The sequence below is a fragment of the Miniopterus schreibersii genome, assembly GCF_964146895.1.
Source record: "Miniopterus schreibersii genome assembly, chromosome: 12".
Lineage (NCBI taxonomy): Eukaryota > Metazoa > Chordata > Mammalia > Chiroptera > Miniopteridae > Miniopterus > Miniopterus schreibersii.
Window position 1 is genome coordinate 39,659,074 of NC_138112.1, and position 23,311 is coordinate 39,682,384.

General features: G+C 43.6%; 1 protein-coding gene across 2 annotated transcripts; it reads left to right on the plus strand.

The window, feature by feature from the left end:
- Nucleotides 1-1,561: 1,561 nt before the first annotated feature.
- Nucleotides 1,562-22,947, plus strand: OLFML1 (olfactomedin like 1). 2 transcript variants are annotated; one of them, XM_081152953.1, is made up of 3 exons: nucleotides 1,562-2,110; nucleotides 3,621-3,909; nucleotides 21,143-22,947. In XM_081152953.1, the coding sequence occupies exons 1-3, from the start codon at nucleotides 1,985-1,987 to the stop codon at nucleotides 21,931-21,933; spliced, it is 1,206 nt and encodes a 401-aa protein (XP_081009079.1). In that variant the 5' UTR covers nucleotides 1,562-1,984; the 3' UTR covers nucleotides 21,934-22,947. The 2 variants fall into 2 exon arrangements, with proteins under 2 accessions (XP_081009079.1, XP_081009080.1); XM_081152954.1 differs by lacking the exons at nucleotides 1,562-2,110; nucleotides 3,621-3,909 and adding an exon at nucleotides 16,771-16,849.
- The last annotated feature ends 364 nt before the right edge of the window (nucleotides 22,948-23,311 follow it).

Below are 23,311 nucleotides of genomic sequence, written 5' to 3' on the forward strand. Positions count from 1 at the left end.
TGAAACCCCTGGTCACAAGACCACGAGGGTTTCCACTCTGGGTCTGCCCTGTGGCTCATCAATCCTAATGGCTTAGGGGAGCCAGCTATGGGCCTCTGCTACCTCTGGGCTCAAAAGAGTGAAGCTCTACGATCGTGTGGGTGCAAGTAGAGCAAAGAGACTAAGTTTATCCCTGTCACACTGGTGACTGGTGTGGGACCTGAGTCACTGGCAGGTAGAGAGAGAAACTGCCAGACTGGACAGAAGGGCTCTGAAGCCAAGCTCTTTGGAGCACACCCCATCCACAGTTGGGCAACAACAGCCTGAAGCCTCTCATTGTGTTCTCACCGACTTTCCAGTAATTCCTTAAACTTCATTAATATCGAATGAGCATATCATTGTAAAAATATGTAAGTGTGCTGTAGAAAACCAAGAAAAAGTTTCTCCACAACACTGCCCCCAAAGTTAATTGTGATACAATCTTCGATTTCCTCCACTGGACCTTCCCACCTTAGTTCACAGTCTCAAAGTTAGGGCTTGAGGTGCTCCTGGAAGAAAATCCACGAGAGCACCTTTAGCATAAGACGTTATTCAAAAATGACTGGCATGAGAAGCTTCCAAAGAGCATTCTCACTTGGGCAAGGAGACTGAGTCGAATAGTGTTTTTTATAAGGATTTAAGAAGAAGGACCAGCTGAAATTGAAATAGTTTGAGGAATAGTTCGAAGATGGTTCTCTGAAATAGGAGGACTTGTAGCTAAGGATGAGGAGCCATTGTTTGTGATTTTACCGAGGATGTTGGGAGGCACAGTTAAGGGCTAAGGTCATGTGGAAGAGAGGTGGAGAGGAGCTTCTAATGGGGGCAGTACAGGCAAGAGCCACACTGAAAATTCTCAGTCTTTTAATGTCTCTTGCAAACCCAGGGCTTCTGACTCCAAGCCACAGTTCCTTCCACATCCCATAGATTCCACAACCTTCCCTACTTTGGTAGGTGATTGGGAAAGAATGATGAGTGTCCTGGACCCACCCATGGAAGGAGAGGTTGAGATAAGTAAAGGCCTGGGCAGCAAAGGCAAAAAGTGGAAGATTTTGTCCTAAGGATGTGCTTTATCTTCAACAGCACTGCGGCCTGCAGGAATTGAGTTCTATGTATTGCTGGCCTACAGCTACAAGTGAAAGGAATTCTGCCACAGGGACTGAGAAAAGTCAAGGGCTTCCTTATAGGAGTTCCATTTCCTGATGCTTTAGCTCTGGAAGCATCACTGTATCAATAATTGTTGTGCATCTTAATAGAACTCTTCTGCTCTAGAGCCTCAAATTGTTTAGCTATCAGCCTGGGTGGCCAGGTCTGCAGCCCATTGTACCTCTCTCCCCAAGGGGCAAACAGCCCTGTGCATATCTGAGCTCCCCCCCCCCTTTGCTGTGCCTTTAAGAGCTGCAGGAATGCAGAGAGTCTGGAGGAGGGGTGGGGTCTCCCAACAGGACTTCTGGGAAATGGATCTTGGGAATTTGTGCCAGAAATGAAGCTGAGATTCCAACTCTGAGAAGTTGGGGGTGGTGTGTGTTAGGTCGGGGCTGTGATTGGACTGCAAGGTCCACTGGGGGGAGGGAAGCACAAGTAAAAGAGTTGGGGAGAGGGGAGAAGCCCTTCCTGCACCCACCCCATTGCACATTCACCCAAGCCTAGAAGCAGGGTGCAGCCACTAGCCTGGGGAGGGTCCGTGTGTGTCAAGGGTGATGCCAACAGATGCTGGACCCAGGAAGCTCTCTACCCCAAGCCAACCCGCAAGGCCTCCAGGGACTGGCTTGCAACAGCTGGACTTGATCACCAGCTTGCAGAGTGAGGTCACACATCTGGTGGAATAACAATCGAACTTTACTTTCCGGCTGTTTTTAGAGGATTTTCACAGCAGCGTCTAGAAACCAGGAGATCACCACCTGAACCTTCGAGCCTTTTTCGAGAGGCCCAGCATCGGAGAGGCCACCCCTGGGTGCTTTACAGGACGATGCTGGTCCTTCGGGGAGCTTCTGCTTTCCTGGTTCTGTTCCTCTCAGCATTTCGGCCTCCGCCACAGTGCGCTCAGGACCCAGGCATGGTGCACTACATCTACCAGCGCTTTCAAGTCTTGGAGGTAGGTGGCATCTGTATGCCTGATGAGGGACCATGCCTCCCGGAAGTCACCTTCTCTTACCCATGCCTCCCTATCTACTTGGATACATTTTCTCAGACAGTAAATTATAAATACATTGCTAAAGCTACACTTGACATTTTTAATAATTTAGAGCACCAGAGTCCAGACTGCACCACTCCCTCTGCATAGTTTTTCTCATCTGTAAAATGGGGATGATAATAGAATTTACCTCTTAAAGCTATTTTGAAGATTTAATAAATTATTCCATAGTTAGGACATTTCCTCATTTCCTGGCATACCCGTATATGTTCAAAATGTTATTATTCAATAGTTCAACTTTTAAAATAAGAAAATTAAAATTTGGGGTGGCTTTCTTCATTTTTACTATATCAAGATGATAGCTAATTTTAGCTTTTCTTTTCGCCTTTGTAGAATAAACCATTAGGTCACTGTAGAATGTCATGATATTATTGTGCCAACAAGCTGTCAGAGCTTCTTTTGCAAAGCTGGACTTGGATTTAGAAATGAGCAGATTTCAACCATGCTAAATAGAGAGAGAGCGTTTGGGCCCTCTTCTCCATGTGCTGCAGCTACCACTTCATTAAACTTTGCAAAATGCAACACTTTTGCAGCATGAACAGGCTCCCAGGGACAAATGTAACCCTCTGCCCCATCCGCCTTTGACATAACCTGCTGTTGACATTGACTATTTCATACCTAACTGCCTTGCTTTTGTACAAGTTAAATTTTGAAAGTTATCTTCTTTCAAAGACACTCTTATCTTCAATATTTACTTTCAATATTTTCCTGAAAATTCTTCCAAGTTCAAATTACTTAGTCATCTAGTTACAGTCAGGGTAAAATAATTCCACAGAGCAGGCCCAAAACATTTCCTAATGCTGTCCGGCCGACGGACTGAGGCCTGGTGGCGGTGTATGAAATGTTCCCAGGCCAGTGCCTTGCTGCAGCTTTACTCACTCTCTCCTCGGACCCCTCCTCCGGTCTCACCTCCTTAAAGTGCCAGAATTACTCTCAACCATGACATGTAGCACCAACTTGCCCAACACTTTAAAAATATATATTTACGCCTGGCCATTGTGGCTCAGTTGGTTGAGTGTCGTCCTGCGCACCAAGAGGTGGCTGGTTCAATTCCCAGCCAGGGCACCTGTCCAGGTTATGGGTTCGACGTGCAGGAGGCAGCAGATTGATGTTTCTCTCTCTCTCTCTCCCTCTCCCTTCCTCTCTTTCTAAAATCAATAAAAACATATTTTTATAAAATTAAAAAATAAAATATATATTTATAATCTATGACTAAATTCATGGAAAAACTTAACTGATACATTAAAGTATCACTAGTACTTTGGATTAAGAAATGAATGGTGATTTTTATTTCCCCATCTTTGATTATTTGTATTTTTAAAATCTTTTTTAATGACTGATAGCCATTTATATATTACTTGGGTAACTTCAATAACTAGCAGTAATTTGGGAATTTATTTTCTGACTGAAGCAAAGACTGGAAAAATGTACCCAAGCAACGAGGACATACATTCAAGAGTTCCGCGAGTTCTCGAAAAACGTATCCGTTATGCTGGGACAGTGTCAGACCGACACGAGTGAGTATAAGAGCGCGGTGGACAACCTGGCCCTGAGGGTGGAGCGCGCCCAGCGGGAGATTGACTACCTGGAGTACCTGCGAGAAGCTGACCTGTGCGTGGAATCGGAAGAGAAGATGCTGGCAGAAAAGCTCGTCCAAGAAGCTGAAGAAGAGAAAAAGATTCGGACTCTGCTGAATGCAAGTAAGGGAGCTCTGTCTTTTATACCCTTCTAGGGACTGTCACTGAGAGGCACAGGCGGTGCAGGAAGTGCAGGCAGTGCTGACAGTGAGAGTGAAAGCTGGGTGTGCTCTCTTCTGTGCCAGTGCGGGGGCAACCTTGCAGGGAACAGGTGTCCAGAGGAAAATCCTTCTCAGAAAGCAGCTTTTCCTTTCACATAACATTCCTAATGTCCCCATAGAAGGCCAGGGGTACAGTGTCAGAGGTCAGCCCAGGAAGGGCATCTCCTGATAGGCCTTGGTTATCAGAGGCATGTGGTTCCAGATTCTTCCAGAGAGAGTGATAGGTTGGTAGATTCTCCCAGGGCCCTGTGAGTAAGGAGGGGCTGCAGAGGTGCCAGGCAAACCCTCAGGGTCCGGGTCTGCAGTAAATTATTGTGTGTGCTGTGGGGATGGCAATAATATCTAAGGGATTTGTCTCCTATCTTGTGACCCATCAGAATCACTTCCAGGCCATTAAGAATAATGTTTAGGAGCTCAAATTAAAATAACAAGTAACAAGCAACAAAAACATAAAAGAGAAGGAAAGGAAAATGTCTTGTGTGTGAATCCATTTTATTAAAATAATGAGGGAGACAATTTCCCCTGAGCCTGTATTTGGAGATGTTTTATTGCAAATGGGAAAACTTTATTTACAGGCTAATGATGTATGTGGGACACTTCATTAGGGAAATTAGACAAAATTGAATGCCATCGTTGTGCTAAGAGTTTCACATACCTTCTCAGGTGACCCTCAGAACTCCATGGCTCTTCCTAAATGAGGTGACACTTGATCTGAGTTTTGAACAAAGAAATTCAAGAAGAATGTGCAGGGGTCACAACACGTCAAAGTACAAGGGTGCATGCCCTTGGACATGCAGACCAGCAGGTATGGGGCAGGCGAGTGTAGGGAAGCAAGGATGAAAGTTCAGCAGGATCCACGTAATGAAAGACTTGGATGCTAAGGGGGTTGCACCTGACTTGAGAAACAATAGAGAACCGCTGAGCAATTTTAAGCAGGAGCGTGACGCGAAGGAAGAGGGCAAGACTAGAGAGAGGAGATCCGTCAGGGGCATACTGCAGTAATGTGGGCAACAGGGGTGGTGTCTGCATTAAATGTCAGTGAGATGGAGAACAGATGGATTTGAGAACTGCTGAGAGTTGGAATCCACATGGCTTGGGGACTGATCATTAAAACTGAAAAGTGAGTGAGAAGGATGCATTAAGATGCTTCCCAGGGATTTGGCTCAGGTCGTTGGGTGGTTGATCTGAAATAAGTTGAGACAGGAAACCCAAGAGAAGTTTTGGAGTTAATTACTCTACTTTTTTTTTTTTTTTTTAGCACTTATTACTCTAAATCTTCTAGCTCATTTATTTGGTCACTGTTTATTCTCTAACTCCACGTCTAAAATGTCAGCTCTGTGAGAGCCTGGATTCTGCATTTCATGTTCAGCTCTGTGTCCTAGTGCTTAGAATAGTGCTTATGTTCAACAACTCTTTGTCATCGAATAACTAAGTGAACAAATGAATGAATGGATGGAAGGATTGTCAGAACAGAGAGTGGGGCTATTAGTCTTTGAAAGAAAAGAGAACCTCTTATCTCTGAGTTAGAAGACAGAGAGGAGGGTACCTTGTCTATAATAGAAAGCAGTTGGTCAAGTTGGTCGAGTTAGTGATCCTTTTTGGCCCTCACACTGTCTGGACATGAGCCGTCCTCTGGGAGGGAGCAGCTGGGGGTAAGCATGGAGTGAACAGAGATGAACAGAGTCTTCCCAAATAGCCAATGGGTGGGATTGGGTGCTAATGTACCTGAACTTTTGAGCTAGGATGTGCCTGAACTTTTGTGCCAGGGGTCAGGCAATTACCCCAGGCCTGAATGGTTGTGCTGAATTGGATCCCTGAGCTGCTCCTGGTCCCTGAACATCCTAAGCCCCTCAGGCCTCAAAGCTGCCCTTCTCCAAGTCAGCTTGAGCTCAGCAGGGGTCATGAGTCTGGTCTTGCTACTTATTGAACTCTCATCCTCTGCCATATCCCTCAGACACTGGAGCCCTGAAATGTTCCCTGTCCCAGCTCCATGGTGAGTGAAAACTCTTTCACCTTTCCAGAGATTGCTGCTTCCATGCCTGGTGCCTCTGGGGCCCTCATTTGGTGATTCAGTTTATGATTAACAACCGCTTTTGCCCCCAGCTAGGAGATGGGCCCCGTGCTACTCACGCAGTAGGGACAGAGGAGTGAGTAGAACGTGCTAGGCCCTGCACTCGCCCTCTTACTGCTTCTTTTATCTCTGGTCTTGCCTTCTACCATCTGTCTGCTGTCATGCAGGCCTTCCCACAACACAAAATGATCACATTACTCCTCTGGTAGAAGTTTCTCTTGTCATTCGCCATCAGTTCTCAGCAACAACAACAACAAAACCCATTCGCATCTCATAGCCTTTTTTTTGTTTTTTTTAAATATATTTTTATTGATTTCAGGCAGAGGAAGGGAGAGGGAGATAGAAACATCAATGATGAGCGAGTCATTAATCAGCTGCCACCTGCACGCTCCCTGCTGGAGATCGAACCCACAAGCCAGACATGTGCCCTGACCTGGAATCAAATTGCGATCTCCTGGATAATAGTTGAGTGCTCAACTGCTGAGCTGTGCCAGCCAGGCTCATAGCCTTTTATATAGAGAAGGCCCCTCACAAAGTGGCCCAAGCTCATCTCTAGCTTCTTAAGTTCCTGTGACTTACCCAATTAAGCCATTGCAATTGAAAATACAGATACTATTTTCTCTACCCACCCTTTATAAATCAAAAATGCAATGGATTCTCTGGGAAGGCTTCCGGGGGGTAGAGGGTGGGAGTGGGAGCTCCAGGCAGTTTGACCCATAGAACTCCTGGAGCACGCACCTCGTTCAGTCCTCCAAGGAAGCACTAATACTTTTAACAATACATATCTGTGTGTAGTTGACTCCTCAACCAGATCATGAGACCATGAACATATTTCATCTTTATTTCTGTATTCCCAGAGTCTGGATCAGGGCCTCCAAGGAGGAGGCTGTAAAATTGTCTATAGAAGAGACACTGATGGCAGAAGACCCTCAGAGCTTAGTTTTTTCAGAAAATCTGTAGGGAGAGGATAATACAACTTCCTTGGAAAAATTCAACCTTGTGTCTCAGGAGATTTCCAGAAAATTTTAACATCAGTCTAAATGGTGCTTACTTATTCGGGAACTATTTCTTGGGCAACATGAAGAACCAGGTACTGGGGATAATTAATAAGATGGAGTTGCTCTATAAATAAGCCATTCCTTATAGAGCTGTTCCCAAGTCTTCAACCTTTATTTAGAGAAGATACCTAAAGATGTTCCCATGAGCGCCACAGTCCCAGGGATGTTTGAGGACTATGTAAAATTTTTAGAATCTTAGCTCTAACAAGCATATATATTCTCTTTTTCTCCCCCTCTTCCCCTCTTCCTTCCTCCTCTTCTCCCTCTAGCACATATGCACATACACATGTGCATGCACATATGTCCACACACACACACGCTTTAGAATGCAGAGTGAAAGTTACTTGAATACAATCTAACTTATATTTAAAAATCATTCCAAGTCTTTGATCCTTTAACTCATTAGTATAAAGAAATTTTGCATTGCACTTGGTGATTTATGGCAAAACACCATTGCCTCAGATCCCCAGATGGAGAATTTATCCAACAAAAGTCTTTGGCCTGCTCCACACGGTTGCATTCTTATGTGGATAAGAGTATTAACCTCTTTTTAACTTGTAAATCGCTTGTAAAGAAAAATTCTCAAGGCAGTCAGAATGAGGCATTGTAAAAGATTTTATTTCCTGTTCTAGTCCAGCTCCTTTTATTACAAGGGTGCATGCAAGTTACCTCAAGTAACTCTCTCCCTGCTGAATTAAATAACTCATATCTTTTATTAGATCATGTTTGAAAGAAGAAAGTCTGTTGCTGCAAATTTAAATGCCTCTGGGATATCCATTCAGGTAGGCTCAATGTGTGTGCCTCATATTCAAAGCCGTTAAAAACAAAATAAAAAACAAGACAAGTAAGCAAACAAAAAACCCATTGGAAGCCAAATAAAACACATCTGTGAGCCAAGCCCCAGGGCCTGTTAGTTTGCAATGAGTGCCACGAAACATTAAGAGATGTTTAACTCTAATTTGCAACAGATCTATTTACCTCGAAGGAGGAGAGTGAGGGTATGCACACAGTGTGAGCACAGGAGAGTGCGAGAGAGCTTGGATGTGCACACACGTGCTCACATGTATACGCATGCACTCTTACACACACAAGTTCTTCCCCACTCATGGGGCTGGCAACGCTGGAGGAATGTGTACAGCACGTCCTGTGCTGTCTCCTGGAGAGTACAACAGGTCACTGTACTGGCTCCAGCAAGGCCCATGTACACAGCACGCCTCTTCCATACATCTGGAAGGCCTGTGGTCTGTGAGGACACCTCCAGCCTCATCACTACAGGTACTAAGAGAAGGTCCCAAAGTTGTTTTAGCTGGTGGCTTTTCGCTCCAGGTGGAGTGAACATCCATTTCTTTGCTCTATTACTCACTCATTTCTTCATTCATTCAACAAACGTCTAACTGAATTCCAGCTATATGTTGGTATTGTGCCAGGCATTAGAGATGGAACATTGACTAGTATAACATTTGTCCTCAGAAAACTTACAGCCAAGTGAGGAAGCATCGAAGCAAACAGGATAACAGCCGGAGGGTGATTGTTCTGATGGAGGTGTCACAGAAGCACAGGGGCAGGCAGTAAGGAGTTAGGCAAGGTCAGGGTTGCCGTGGAGATGGGGGGGACTATGGAATCCAGAAAGTAACCCTCAGGCTGAGTTCTAATAATGAAAAGAAGCGATCACATAGAGAATAAAGGGCACTTCAAGCAAATGGAACTGTACAGGGAGGCACAAAGGCCTAGTTGGGCTCAGTGTTGAGTAGGTCTCAGGTGAAGGGGGAAGTCTCGGAGAGGAGATGAAAGAGCCAGACAAGAGCTAAGCTCTTTTGTGCTAAGCTAGGTCACACTTTCAAGCCGTGGGAAATGAAAATAATGTGAATAATAGTAGCTAGTCTTTACTGAGTGCCTATTATGTAGCAGGTAATCTTTAAGCATTTTATGTATTGGATTATATCACCTAATTCTCACAACAGCCCTATGAGATAGGCATTATAATTGACCCCCACATATGGGGGAGAAAATCAGGGCATTGAGGCGATAAGCAACTGTCCAAGGTCTCATAGCTAATTGGTTCCAGAACTGGGATTCGAACAGAGGCAGGCTGGCTCCCACCGTAAACCTTTCCCTTCATGTGTGCTGTTCTGCTTGACTGTGGTAAGCATGGGAGTGTTGGGGCTCAGACGGAGGTTTTAGGAAGATCATTCTGGTCACAGTGTACAGAACGGACTGCAGGAGAGGAGGCTGAGTGTGCATAGGCTGGAGGCAGAGGTCATCTCCAGGTCACCTCCAAGCCTGTCACACAGGCACTCGAGGTAGGAGCCCTCTGTTCTGAGACCAGATGTCTGCTCCCACAAGGCTCAGCTGCTTCTGATCTTATTGTGGGACATATGAAGACCATGTCAATCTTGCTGGTTGCTATTTGATGATGATCCCTCCCACAAATAGTTTGGTTTAAATTATTCTTTTAAACCCTGGCCTAGCCTAGCCGGGTGTGGCTCAGCGGCTGAGCATCGACCTAGGGTCCAGGAGATCGGGGTTCAATTCCAGGTCAGGGCACATGCCCGGGTTGTGGGCTCGATCCCCAGTAGGGGGCATGCAGGAAGCAGCCAATCAATGACTCTCTCATCATTGATGTTTCTCTCTCTCTCTTCCCCTCTCCTTTCCTCTCTCTGAAATCAATAAAGATATATTTTTTTAAAAACAAACAAAACCCTGGCCTAGATGGGTCTGTTTTCTTCCCCTTCTTTCTTGACTTTTAATTCCTGACTCTCCTTCATTTACTCCTAAACTACAGCACTCCCCTGCTTTCCTCTGGTTTTCTCGGTTCACAGAAGAGCTGCACACACACTTTCCTGTGCTGGAAATCTCAGGGGCATCTCTTCGGCCCTCGTCCAACCAGGCACCACATCCAGGAGATTCTTCCTTCTGAATCTCTCAAATGTATTCTTTCCATCTGCACCACTCCCTCATCAGCCCTGGTCTTGATTACAAGAGCCTCCCAGCTTCTGGCTGCCAGCCTCTTGCTGTGCCAGGGCTTCCTCCTATACAGCCATTGTGATCATCTTGTTAGAGTGACTTTATCATTGCTATATCAACATGGTGGCAACCAAAACCTACAGGCTAAAGCAAACCCCATAAAATAACATAAAGAAAGCCCTCACGCTCTGACCCTAACCAAGCTTTCTTTAAATAATTTGTCATGTTATTGTCTATGAAAGTAATACCTGCTGATTAAATAAACACTATGAATATTGTATGTGCTATATTTATTGTATTTACTTTTATTGTGAAAGTAAATAACAAGTCAACAGTTGACCACAGCAACTTTGAACATTTCTCAGCTTTGGCTTGTACCACAACTACGTATCTCCATCCACCCGACACTATGCTGTGTGGGATCTGCTATTCTGAGAACATAAAATATACTTCATGCATTCCTGTGTGATTCATGCTGTGTTTCTCAAGTCTGTTGCAGTGCCTGGAACAGAGTAGAAATCAATATTTTCTAACCTGGAGGAGTAGTTCGTTAGAAAGTGGAGGCAACTATTTGCCAGAGATTGCACTAAGCACTGTTTATCTGTTATCTTGTCCATGGCGACCCTACTAGGTAGGTACCATTATGACTGCTTTTCAGATGACAGAACTGTGGCTCAGAGTGTTTCATGCAGCCTGTCTTCCTCCCACATTCCTGCTTCATCCAGAGAACACATCACCCCCAAGACACACAAGGTTCATCTCAGCCTTCATCTCCGCTCCCCATCCCCCCACCTCTACCCTGTGTCAGTTATCTGTTGCCACAATAATGCCGCATAACAAACCACTCCAAAAGTGAGCAGTTAAAACAACAGTCACTGGTTATTTATCAGGAGTCTACAGGGCAGCCGGGCAGTTCTGTGGCCTGGGCCAGGCTTGGCCACTCTTGTCTGGGTTCCCTAGTGGCACATTGCCCAGGGGATGGCTGGTTGAAGGTGGCTTCAGCTGAGATGGCTTGGATCACCTCCACATGGTCTCTGGTCTTTCAGAAGGCGAACCTGGGCTTGTTCTCATGATGGAGGAAGACGTCCGAGAGAGAGGGCACAGACACAACAAAATCAGGTCACTTTTACCAAATTCTTTTGGCCAAAGCAAGTTCCAAGTCTGGCTCCAGAGCCCACCCTTTCACTGGAACCTCTAATAGCATCTAACAAGGCTTCTGGTCTTGACACCCTTGGAAACAGGCAGTATTCAAGATCAGTTTTTAAGTTTGCAAGTTTCTATATGAGAGCAGTGACTCGGGCATTAGTGTGATTGATGGTTTTGAGATGAGATCGAAGAACCAGTGAGAAGACTGCTGCGAAGTTCGGGTTCAGGGGAGCAGGCCCTAGACTTTGAGGAAGGAGGAGAAGAACAGAATGAAATGAGGTTAATCCATGGTAAAATGTCAAAATGACTTTAGTTTCTAACCAGGCAAATGGGAGAATTGAGAAGAACATTTCTCTCCTTTTTAGTTTGGTAAGACTATTACAGAAAAAAAAGACACTATGCAAAAAAATAAAAACAAAAAACAAACCAAAAAAACCCAGCTGAGTTTTTAAATGAAAAAATAAATAAAAGCAGGAAGTTCATAATTACAACCTTGGAATGCTTACATGTTGCAACAGTCAGATAATTGATACAAGACGGAGCTGTTTGATCAGAAATTCCCTGGAGGACTGCACTTCGCTTCCCATCAGTGTTGACTGGCCTGCATCTTCCCAGGCAGCATTCTCAAACTTTTAGTCTCGGGGACTCTTCACACTTTTAAAAACTATTCAGGACCCCAAAGAGGTTTTTTTTTTGTATAAGTTACATCTATTGATATTTGCATTTACTGATATTTAATTATTCATAATTAAAATATAGAAATTGTAAATGTGCCAGATGATGTTCTAGGGCAAGACATACAGCCGTGAATATAACAGATTAGACAAAGCCCTGCCCTCATGGGGTTTCCATTCTATTGAAGGGAGTCAAACAGTAAATACGTTAAAAGATAAATTTATAACATGTCAGATAGGAAGTAATAAATACTGTGCAGGAAAATCAACTACGGTAAAGGGTTATAGAGAGCTCGCCTCCTCCGGAGGGAGGTATCTGAAGGAGCCTGGCTGTGTGGGACCCCAGTAGAAGTGGGATGGACTCACACACAGCTTTCAGCTTCCAGGCACTCCCATGGAGTTGATGTTGTTGAACAACACGCAGCCATGCAAGCAACCAGCCATACATCAAGCTTGTCATCTTCCTCACCATCTATTTCCAATCACCAGTAAAGGGAAGCTGTCAGGGCTCCATACCGGGGGCCATGAAATACTTTGAATTTAGTGCTGGGCACCTAGAAAAACCTCTGGTATGGATTTACCCAAGAGTTCTGTGCAACTCACCAATACCTAGTGCATTTATTGTATTCCAGGCCCTGTTTAAGCCCTGGATTCACAGCCCTACAGAGCCACCTCCTGTGGCTCACTGAGTACCATTTCATACAAGCAGGCCTTCCTGCCTTCCTGCTACCCAGCCACCCAGGCATGAAACACTGAACTAGCACTTGCTAATGTCCACACACATCTCTTTATTTGAATCGATTTGATTTCTAAGTTGGCATAGCGTGAGTTGGGATAGCAGGTTTGGACACTGACTAATACCGCATTATCCGAATTGAATTGATTCCCAAGGTAAGCAGTAGAAGATTGAATAGGAGGGAGATATGTACTATGTCCCAAGCACTGTGGATAAAAAGACAAATATGACACAGTCTCTCTCTGAAGTGCTTGCAAGGAAACAAAGTGAATAAGCGATTCCAGTTCAGCATGAAAATTGCCCTAGAAGAGAGAACGCTGCTTTGGACACAGGAGGAGCAGCCAACTGCTCTGAAGGAGTCAGAGAATTTTGTTTTGAAGGACAAGTAGATGTATCCCAAGTTAGCGATGGTGAGCTAAGAGAAAGTATGGGCAATGTCTAGAATTGTGGAGGCCTTGGTAAGTTTGGTGACTAGTGACCAATCTAGTGTGGTGGGGAAGTGACAACAGGGGAAGTCAGAAGAAAGACCTTGAGGGCCATGCTGAGATATGTGAAACTGAATCTGTGGTCAAAAAGCATGAAATGGCCCTAATTTCTAGAACAATTAAGTTCCCCGTTGACAATGCTATTGTAATAGCTTGAAGTCTTGTCATTGACTACTGGTCTGAGAGCTGTCATTTTCGTCACCACAGTGTCAACATCATACCTTCACTTGATAGGTATTAATAAGTATTTATTAACACGAATACAATTCAGAGGGTTGGAAAAGTCAAGTTTTATAACAGAATTTCAAGAGGCAGTCAAAATATTCATAGTTTTACAGGAATGCTCTTCTTTATAGTAAATTCAACACTCTTCCTCCCAAGCAAACCTGCCCTCTCTTCTCTGTCACTACCTCAAGCATTCTGTCTCCCCATCCTTGAGTCTGATTTATTACCCAGCTACCTCAATCTAGTCAGTTACTAAAGATCTGACCTCTCTTTTTCTGTTTCTTGAATCCATGCCCATCACTATTTAGATACCTCTAATCCAGATTATACTTGCAGACACTCTATGGGTCTCTCTGTGACCCCTTCCCCACCTCTGCCCCCCTTTCTATTCTCTACCAACATCCAGACTGATGTTCTAAAACATAACTTCCTACAGAAGGACAAGTCTCACCAGGTCAGCAGAGTGTTGTTATTAAATAAGGGGGAAAGTATTTTTAAAAATCCAAATAAATGATCTTTGTATATGAATTCACTGTGTGGCCTTGGGCCAAATTCTATCCTAATTGCTTGTCTGCAATTCTGCCTGAGGGGAAAGCACAGATTTTCATTTTTCGGTTTGCAGGTGGAGCCTTGCATGTCATTTTCTCTTAAATAATTTGCATATTTTTTGAGAATTTTAATAAGAGTTTATTTGAGCCAATAATTTGCTTCTTGACCGGACTCAACTATTTTAAATTTATTTCCTATCCTTCCTTTCCCCCTGCTAATTATCTTTTCTCAAGAGAAGCACAATAGGGAGTCTCAATTTACTCTTTTACTCAAACACTGGAAGTATATTCTCCCCAAATTTTAAAAGAAGTGGAATTTATAAAAATTATAAAATACATGCCCTGAAAAAACTATAGAGAGTATCCAGCCTAAACCCCTCATTTTATGGCTGGGAAAAAGATAAGCTAAAACTGAATTGATGAAAGGACTTTTAAGGAGACACAGCTCTGACTCTCAGTCCCAGGTTCCATCTACTAGGTTCCATCTACCAAGGAAGGGATAGGAGAAGCAGAAGGGGGCGCATGGGGAAAAATCTGTTTCTTTTCCCCAGAACTGTCTCTCTGATCTAAACCATCTATCACCACTCTCTGTTTTCCTGTTTCTCCGAGGACTCTGCATTAGAATGGAGGCCTAGAAGGAGGAAGAATATTTGTGTGTTAGTTCTTGCTGTATTTTATTTTTTTTAACTTTTCAATTACAGCTGACATTCAATATTATATTAGTTTCAGGTGTACAGCATAGTGGTTAGACATTTATATACCTTGCAAAGTGATCCCCCCCGTAAGTCTAGTACCCACCGGACACCATACATAGTAGTCATAATATTACTGACTATATTCCCTATGCTGTATTTTACATTCCCATGACTATTTTGTAACTGCCAATGTGTACTTCTCCATCTTAAATGAACATTTCCTTATGGGTGAGACATTGAACTTGCCTTGTTCTTAGACATAATCCCTCACAGCTGGGTTGCAAGCCTGCTGACTTTCCTCCCAGGAAGATGGGCAGGCTGAGGGCTTCCTTGTCAAGGCATATATAATATCAGCCTGTGATTAGGTCCCAGAGAGTCCATTGCCCTCACCCATCCTTCTCTAGGTGCACCCAGACTCACTCACTCTTCACCCCGTCCAACCACACACATACACACCCATCCACGTCCATAGGGCTGGCTGGAGGTGTCCTGGCCCTGCCTCCCAGCTCAGACTGAGCTCCAAAGACCTATAGCTCTGTGACCTATCCAAGAAACTTATACAAACCTTAATTTTTTTTTCCCTTCAGAAATGGAGATTAAAATAACTACCACATAGGCTTATTGTAAGAATTAGATACATTAATCTAAATAAAATAACTATCACAGTACCAAACAGATTATCTATATTTATAGATAGTTATTAACTTCTCAAGCCTTTGTGCTTGTTTTTCAATAGGGAACCGTTTCTAAGCTTCTCTAATATCTTTCCACCTCCCATTAAAGGTATCTGTAATCACTTACAGGCTTAAACCCTCAGTCATTCACCTTCTGTGATTGCCAGAGAATACGGGAGAAGCAGAGCATTTAAACTGAGCTTGTGAAACTGCAAAAAGGTATACTGGGCAACCCACAGCTCCTTCTATGCCACAGCCCACAAGCTCAGTGTGGCTGGGGTCCTTCTGTTAGCTTCTCCTGCCTTGCATAGGTTCCCAGCTGGCCCAGGCTTCCCTGCCTTCCCCAGTGAGTTGGCTTCCTATCATGCAGGCCAGTCAGGGCAAAGGTGACCCAGAGACCACCGGGAAACAATCCCTCAGGCTGGCAAAGCATATCAGCAGGGGGACATGATGGCAACTGATGGCTGAGAGACTTCTACATCTCGTACCAAAACCTAGCTTTGGCCACACTGGGGGCCAGGCAGGTTCTCTGGGCTTCTGGGAGCAGACAGTGAAGACATGACCACTGAAAGGACTGACCATCCTGGGACTCAGCTCTCCCCAGCTAAGGCTGCTCCTCACCCCCACTCCTACCATATGTTCCCTTGATGAGAACCTTGTGTCAAATTTTTTAATGAAATAATGGATTTGAAAGTATCTTAAAAGCTTTAAAGTACTTTACAAATATTATTTACTTAAGACAAGACTGTGATCACAACTCCGGATATGCAGCACTATTTAGACCCTAGAAAAACATCTACTTGAATGAAGCTTTCCTCATTAATTCAATAGATAGTTATTGAACCCATTAAGCATTGAGTTGGGCAGTAGGGTCCAATAGTAAACATGAAGACAAAGGCCCTGCTTTTGTGGAGCTTACAGTGTAGTAGGGGAGGACAATAAACTAATAAATAAAACAGATAATATAATTACAGAATGTGATGAGTGATCGCAAGGAACTAGGAAAAGATGCTATAGGCTATAGGACATCATTTTAAATTTAGATGCAGAAGTCTCAAGAAGTTCCTTAAAGAGATGATACCGAAACTATGATTTGAAAGATGAGTAGAAGCACAATGTGGAAAGATCAAGAAAAATGATCACTCCAGGCAGAAAGAATTGTAAGTGCAAGAGCCCTGAGGTAGAAACAAACTTGACAGTGCTCCCAGAATAGCAAGAAAGCCAATGTGTCACAAGGCAGTGAGCAAGGGGGAGGAGAGTAGGAAATAAAGTCCCAGAAATAGGCAGCAGCCATATCATGTAGGCCCTTTAGGACAGGGTAGGGGGTTAAGATTTTATTCCAAGAGTGATAGGAGAAAGGATTTAGCAGGTTAGTCACATAATTTATGTTTTTAAGCAGATCATTCCTACTGCTTTGTGGAGAAGATACTGGAGGTGAGCAAGAGTAAAATAAGGGATAGAAATCAGAGATTATTGTCATGGTCTAGGCAAGAGGAGAAGGTTCAAGGAGTACAAAGGAAGAGGAGGTGGGAAGAGGGGGAGAGAGATACATTTGAGCATTTTCATGTAAGTATAACACCATAATTTAGAGGTAAGTTTTACTATCAGAACTTTCTGGTAGGGGGGAAATGGAGGGAAAGGAATCAGGCATGACTTCCAGAAAAGGAACTTGTTTGATGGTTCTTGCCAGAAATGGGAATAGTAGGATAAAAGAGAGTTTGGGGGACAAAAACAGGAGTTCTGCTTTAGACAGGTTAAGTTTGAAGATATCTAAGGAGAGACATTGAGTAGGCAGTTGGATAAATGAGTTTGGGACTAAGTAGATATCAAAGTAGGACATTATTCCTGATACAGATTTGGAATTCATCATTGTTTATCATTTATATGGACTTCAGAGTCATGAAATAGAACGAGGCGACCTGGGAAGTGATTGTAGATAGAGAAAAGAAGAGGCGTGAGGGCAGAGTGCTTATAGGTGGCAGATAAGAAGGAATCAGCAATGGATGCCAAGAAAGAAATTCAGAAGGATGGGAGGGCAAACAAAAGGAGCAGTGTTCCAGCATCAAGAGAAGAAAGAGTTTCAAGGGGTGGAATAGGTTGAAGACTGAGAATTGAGCCTTGGATTTGTCAGCATGAAGCTTCTCAGAGGCCTTGACAAGAACTGATTCAGTGTGGAGTGGGCAGGGGAATTTAGACCAGTGGAGAACTGAAGCTGATTAGAGTAGCTTAGGGGAGAATTGAGGAAGTCTTCTTTTAAGGGGTTTTATTGTAAAGTGAAAGAGAAAATGGAGCCACACTAGAAACTTCTGTTTACTGCATGGAATGACCCAATAGGGAGGGGAGAGACTTTTGAGGCAGGAGAGGGAAGATAATCGCAGGTATTAAATCCTTGAGTAGGTGAGAGGGGATTAGGTCCACTGAAAAAGTAGAGAGCAGGAGGGAAGGCAGAGTATGAGATTAGGGGCAATTGGTAGATTTGGGGGTTGGAAAGCTCTTCATTCATTCATTCATTCATTCATTCATTCATTCATTCAGAAAATGCTGCCCTGTGTTCTAGTTGCTATCTTAGGGGCAAGACATACAGCAGTGAATGAAGCAGGTGAGACAAGCTCATGCCCTCATGTAGTTTACATTCTATTGAAGGAATTCAAGCAATAAATCTTAACATGAATTTCTGATGGGTCAGATAGAAGGTAAGAAACACTCTGGAGAAAAATGAACCAGGGTAAAGGGGTTATGGAGAGCTGGAGAAGAGGTTGCCATTTTTTATCAGGTTGTCAGAAAGGCTTTCATGATCAGGGAACATTTGAGAACAGACTTACAGGAAGAGAGGGAGGAAGCCATGTAGATGTCTTGGGGAAGATAGTTGAGTTGCCAACAGGGGGAACAAAAGAGTGTCCAATTCCGGAGGCAGGAAAGGGCTTGGCACCATTTGAGGAATAGCAAGGAGGCCAGGGTGGCTGAACAAAATGAACACGGTAGGAGAGCTGCAGGAGACAAGGCCAGAGGCAGTGGGGGAACAGCTCTCATATGCTCTGGAAGGCAAAGGCTTGAGCTTTACTCTCAGTGAGATGGGAGGTCACTCAGGAGCTTTAAGCAGACATGTGACATGATCTGACTTACATTTTAAAAAGATCCCTTTGGGAATGGACTATGAGAGTCAACAGTAGAGGTGTGGCCACCATGTAGAAGACTATTGCAAAGAAGGAAGGTTTTCTGCATAAAAGTTGTAGAATAATAGTCTAAAGTGGAAGTGAGGAACTAGAAAAATGTAAACCCCTCTTCATTTCATCTTCCTCCACCTGGTTTATACCTTTATCATCCCATTTTATTATAAGAATATTCTTCTAATTGGTTTTCCTGATTTGGGCCTCTCTCCCATGTATCTATCATACGCATGAACGTCAGCTTAATTAACCTTGTTGAACAGCCTTGACCATTGCTCACCCTTGCTCAAAATCTGCAGTAACTCCCCACCTGCCTATAGAATAAAATCTTCCTCAGCCCACCTTCAAGGTTCCAGGCACAGAACTGGTTTCAATCTACTCTTCTGTTTTCTACATCAAGTTTGAGGCAATATCAGTACTTAGCTTGTACTGGTTTAAATTTGATACTACTTTATTAACACTAATCTTGGAGGACTTACCCAAATATGGTTTTGTTGACTGTAAGGAACTTACAGCTTAGCCTCTGCCTCATGTGACATCTTTATTCCCTGTTCTACTTTTGTAAAAAATTTCACATTAAGCTTTATATTCAACTTAGTCATATATATATTAAGCGAGAACCACTCTTAATTTGTCATTGCACCCCAGCCCATCGTACCCCCAGCTCAAAACACCTAGGTGAGAATCTTGCCTTTGTAGATTTCCATTGTCTGCTGACTAAACGCATGCAGCATTCATGAATAAATGAATGAATGGATGAGTAGAGCTCTAATAATGTTCTAGAAGTTTAGGACCAGAATCCTTCACTAGAAGAGGATCTCCTCAAGGTGTAGGGTTGATTTGTGTGTGTGTGTGTGCGTGTGTGTGTATAAAGTAGGTTTACAGTTGTTTGTACAGAAAATAATACAATGATTAATAAATAATAATATAATAAACTCCATGTTACACGTATGTGTATATATGTATATATATGTATATATGTATATTTATGTGTATATATGTGTATATATATAGTGAGAGAGAGAGAGAGATTATGCATAGAGTATGAAAGAGATCTGTTGCTTCAAAAATACTGTGGAACAAACAACCCCAAAACTGAGTGACTTAAAGCAGCAATCATTTGTTCTCATGGCTCTAATTGCACGAGCGTTTGTTGATCTAAGCTGCGCTTAACTGGGGTCATTTAATTCTGCTCCAAGTGTCTCTTATCCTAGCTGAGGCATGGATTTTTTTGTTTGTTTGTTTCATGGCAATGTCAAAAATATATTTTTTTACCCTCAATACTTAGCACTGTCCTGGAGATATTATACGGTAAGAACACAGTAGATGCCAAAAAAATTCTTGGTAAATGGGATTGAGTTAGGCAGCTTCACACCTAGGTCATTCTCACTGTGTCAACCCCCAAATACTCTAGAGAGTGAACAGGATCTCTGACAGCAAACAGCTGTTTATATCCTGACTTGAATGAAATGCTGACTCTTCTAGCTGGACAGCAACTCCCTTAGCAGAGACCAGTTTACAGTTAAACCTCTATTCTAGAAAGTCTCCCATCTTGAACAATTCAGTTCCCCATCAGGTTGTTCACAGAAAAAAAAAAATATTTGTTTTAACAAAACTTCAGTTCTTGACCTGACAACCCTTTCATGCTGATGCAGCAGCATGACAAAAAGCATCGCTCAGGCCACAAACAAAGGAGAGGATGCTGGGCAGTTTACTGCCAAACCTTGTTAACATCTCAGGAAATTGTGCTGTGAATATTTTTTTGCTTTTGTTGCTGGCAAAATGGACCATTAGCACAATTTTAAAACATAAAGAGGCCATCAAGAGTGCTGATGTTGTGTAGGATGTGAAAGAAACAATGACCACAGGCAATTGAAGGGGTAGAAAAACTGTTGTTGACTTGGATAAAGGAAAAGCAGTTAGCCAGTTACAGCATTTCGGAGGCAGTGAGATGTGAAAAAGTGAAGATACCACATGCTGGCCTCCTGAAAACACCCCTGGAACAAGCGCTGAAAGTGATTCCTTTAAGGCTAGTGGGGGGTGGTTTGATAAATTTAAGAAGTGTTTTTTAATAAACAGTACATTAGACATGTACTGTATATAAGAAAGGTAAAAACAGGGAATCACTTAGGGGTTTGGAATGGATGAATTCAATTTACATTATTTCTTTTACATATATATCTGCATATATATATATATATATATATATATATCTTTATTAATTTCAGAGAGAGGAAGGGAGAGGGAGAAAGAGATAGAAACATCAATGATGAGAGAGTCATCAATGATGAGCTGCCTCCTGCACGCCCCCGACCGGGGATGGAGCCCACAACCCAGGCATGTGCCCTGACCGGGAGCCAAACTGCGATCTCCTGGATCCTAGGTCAATCGATGCTCAACTGCTGAGCCATAACCCGGCCGGGCAATTTACATTATTTCTAATGGGGAAAAAACGATTTGGTTTTCGAACAAATTGCTTCTCAAGCAGCCTTCCGGAATGAATTAAGTTCAAGAACTGAGGTTCCACTGTATTCATTTAATTCTTTGATTCATTGACTCATACCATAAATTGTCATTGATCTATGTGTGATAACTTCATTCTAGACACTGATGGGGGGAAAAAAGCTGTCTGGGAGAAAAGCAGACTTCTCATGTTTACAAAGTAACCTCCCTTTTTTCTCCCTTTGGCCAGGCTGTAACAACATGCTAATGGGCATAAAGTCTCTGAAAATAGTGAAGAAGACTACAGATACAGATGGCTCTTGGATGAAAGATGCTGTCAGCGACTCTCCAAAGGTTTATTTCTTTATCGGATCCAGAAACAACACTGTTTGGGAATTTGCAAACATGCGAGCACTCATGGAGGATAGCAAAAAGCCAGGCCCCCGGAAGCTGATCTTAACCCATTCCTGGCAGGGAACAGGCCAAGTGATCTACAAAGGTTTCCTATTTTTTCATAACCAAGGGACTCCCAATGAGATAATCAAATACAATCTGCAGAAGAGGACTGTGGAAGATCGAATGCTGCTCCCAGGAGGGGCAGGCCGAGCACTGGTCTACCAGCACTCCCCATCAACTTACATCGACCTGGCTGTGGATGAGCACGGGCTCTGGGCCATCCACTCAGGGCCAGGCATCCACGGCCATTTGGTTCTCACGAAACTTGAGCCTGGCACACTGGGAGTGGAACACTCATGGGACACCCCATGCAGTAGCCAGGATGCTGAAGCTGCATTCCTCTTGTGTGGGGTTCTCTATGTGGTCTATAGTTCTGGTGGCCACGGCCCACATCGCATCACCTGTGTCTATGACCCACGGGGCACTATTAGCAAGGAGGATCTGCCCAACTTGTTCTTTCCCAGGCGGCCAAGAAGTCATTCCATGATCCATTACAATGCCAGAGATAAGCAGCTCTATGCCTGGAATGATGGAAACCAGATCATTTACAAGCTCCAGGCAAAGAGAAAGCAGCCTCTGAAGTAATGCATTACAGCCTGGAGGGAGAGCGCCTTGGCCATGGAAGCTGCTCTCCAGGACATCGAGGCCACAGCCCCTTTACAATGCTGTATCCCTCTCATCACATACAGCGAAGTTGGAATGCACATGCATCCTCCCAGATGTTACTGCCTTAGAGATCTTTCAAGAGCTTAAATGAGAGTCTGTCATTTCAGAAATTTTCAACAACTCCCACTACCCATCCAACTTCCCGGCGCTCAAGGCCCTGCACATTTTGATTCAGTTTACTTTCAGCCTTTTCTTTTACTAGCATTTCCTCTAACTCTATCCACCCCACCCCTCCAAGCAGCTAGAAGTGTAGACCACCCCCAAATACTCCTGGCTTTTCTTGCCTCTGGCCTTTGATCAAACTCTTTCCTCTTTCACAAATGCCATTTCTTCCATTTTTATCTCCTAACTAAAGCACTATTCCTTATTCATGTTTCATCTCAATTTCCCCAGCTCTGCCTCTCCACAAAGCTAGGTAGATGTAGTAATAAGGTACACACTTTAACATTTGAATACCACCTTCCAAGAACAAAGTTTGCACCTTTGTTACATCATTTAATTCTTATCTTGGTCTTGTATGCAGAACAAATCTTTATTAGTTGCCATTATAGAGATAAGAAGAGCTTAGGTGAGCCATTCGAAATAACAGAGCTACAAAATGAAAGATAGAGCTATAAAATACTGCAGATCCCATAGTTTTTTCATTGCCCAAGGAAGCATCAAATATGTATGTTTGTTCACCCAATCTTTCCTGAGCAATATGTTCATCATTTTATACCAAAAATAATGGTCTTCACCTTTAACTACTTTTCATGTTCCCACAAGACCTTCCTACGGGCCTTTCAAAAGCTACTTCCTCCAGAAAAACAGCCTGAGGGTGAGGACCCTACCTCTAGCCTCATCTTGTCTTGTTTCCCCTTCATCTCTCTCTTGCATGAAACACAATAAAAATGACACTAAGCAAACAAACTTCATCAGGTTAATTTGCCTACCTGCCCTCAAGCAAAGCAGTTTAAGGGAGTGCTGCCTGCGCCTGGGTTTCCGGTGAATAATCCCCAACACACTGAAGCCCCAGGTAGATATTCTGGAATCTGGATGGAAGCCAGATAGCCTCCAAGTGACTCGCGGCCACAGCAGGCGTGCCATGTGGCACCGGGGACGGAGGGCAGCTGTGCCTGGCCAGAGGGGCTTCTTCAAAATCTTTCCCACGCGTTTGTCCAATTCAGCCTGGCCTGGGTCACAAGTGCAGGCTGTGGTGCCAGTCTGTGTCATGTGCTGAGGCCTCTGTCGTTCCAGGTTGGTCACATGAGAGGGTTTGCTTTGTACAGTTGCAGCTGTTTTCCAGACCCTGCCAAGC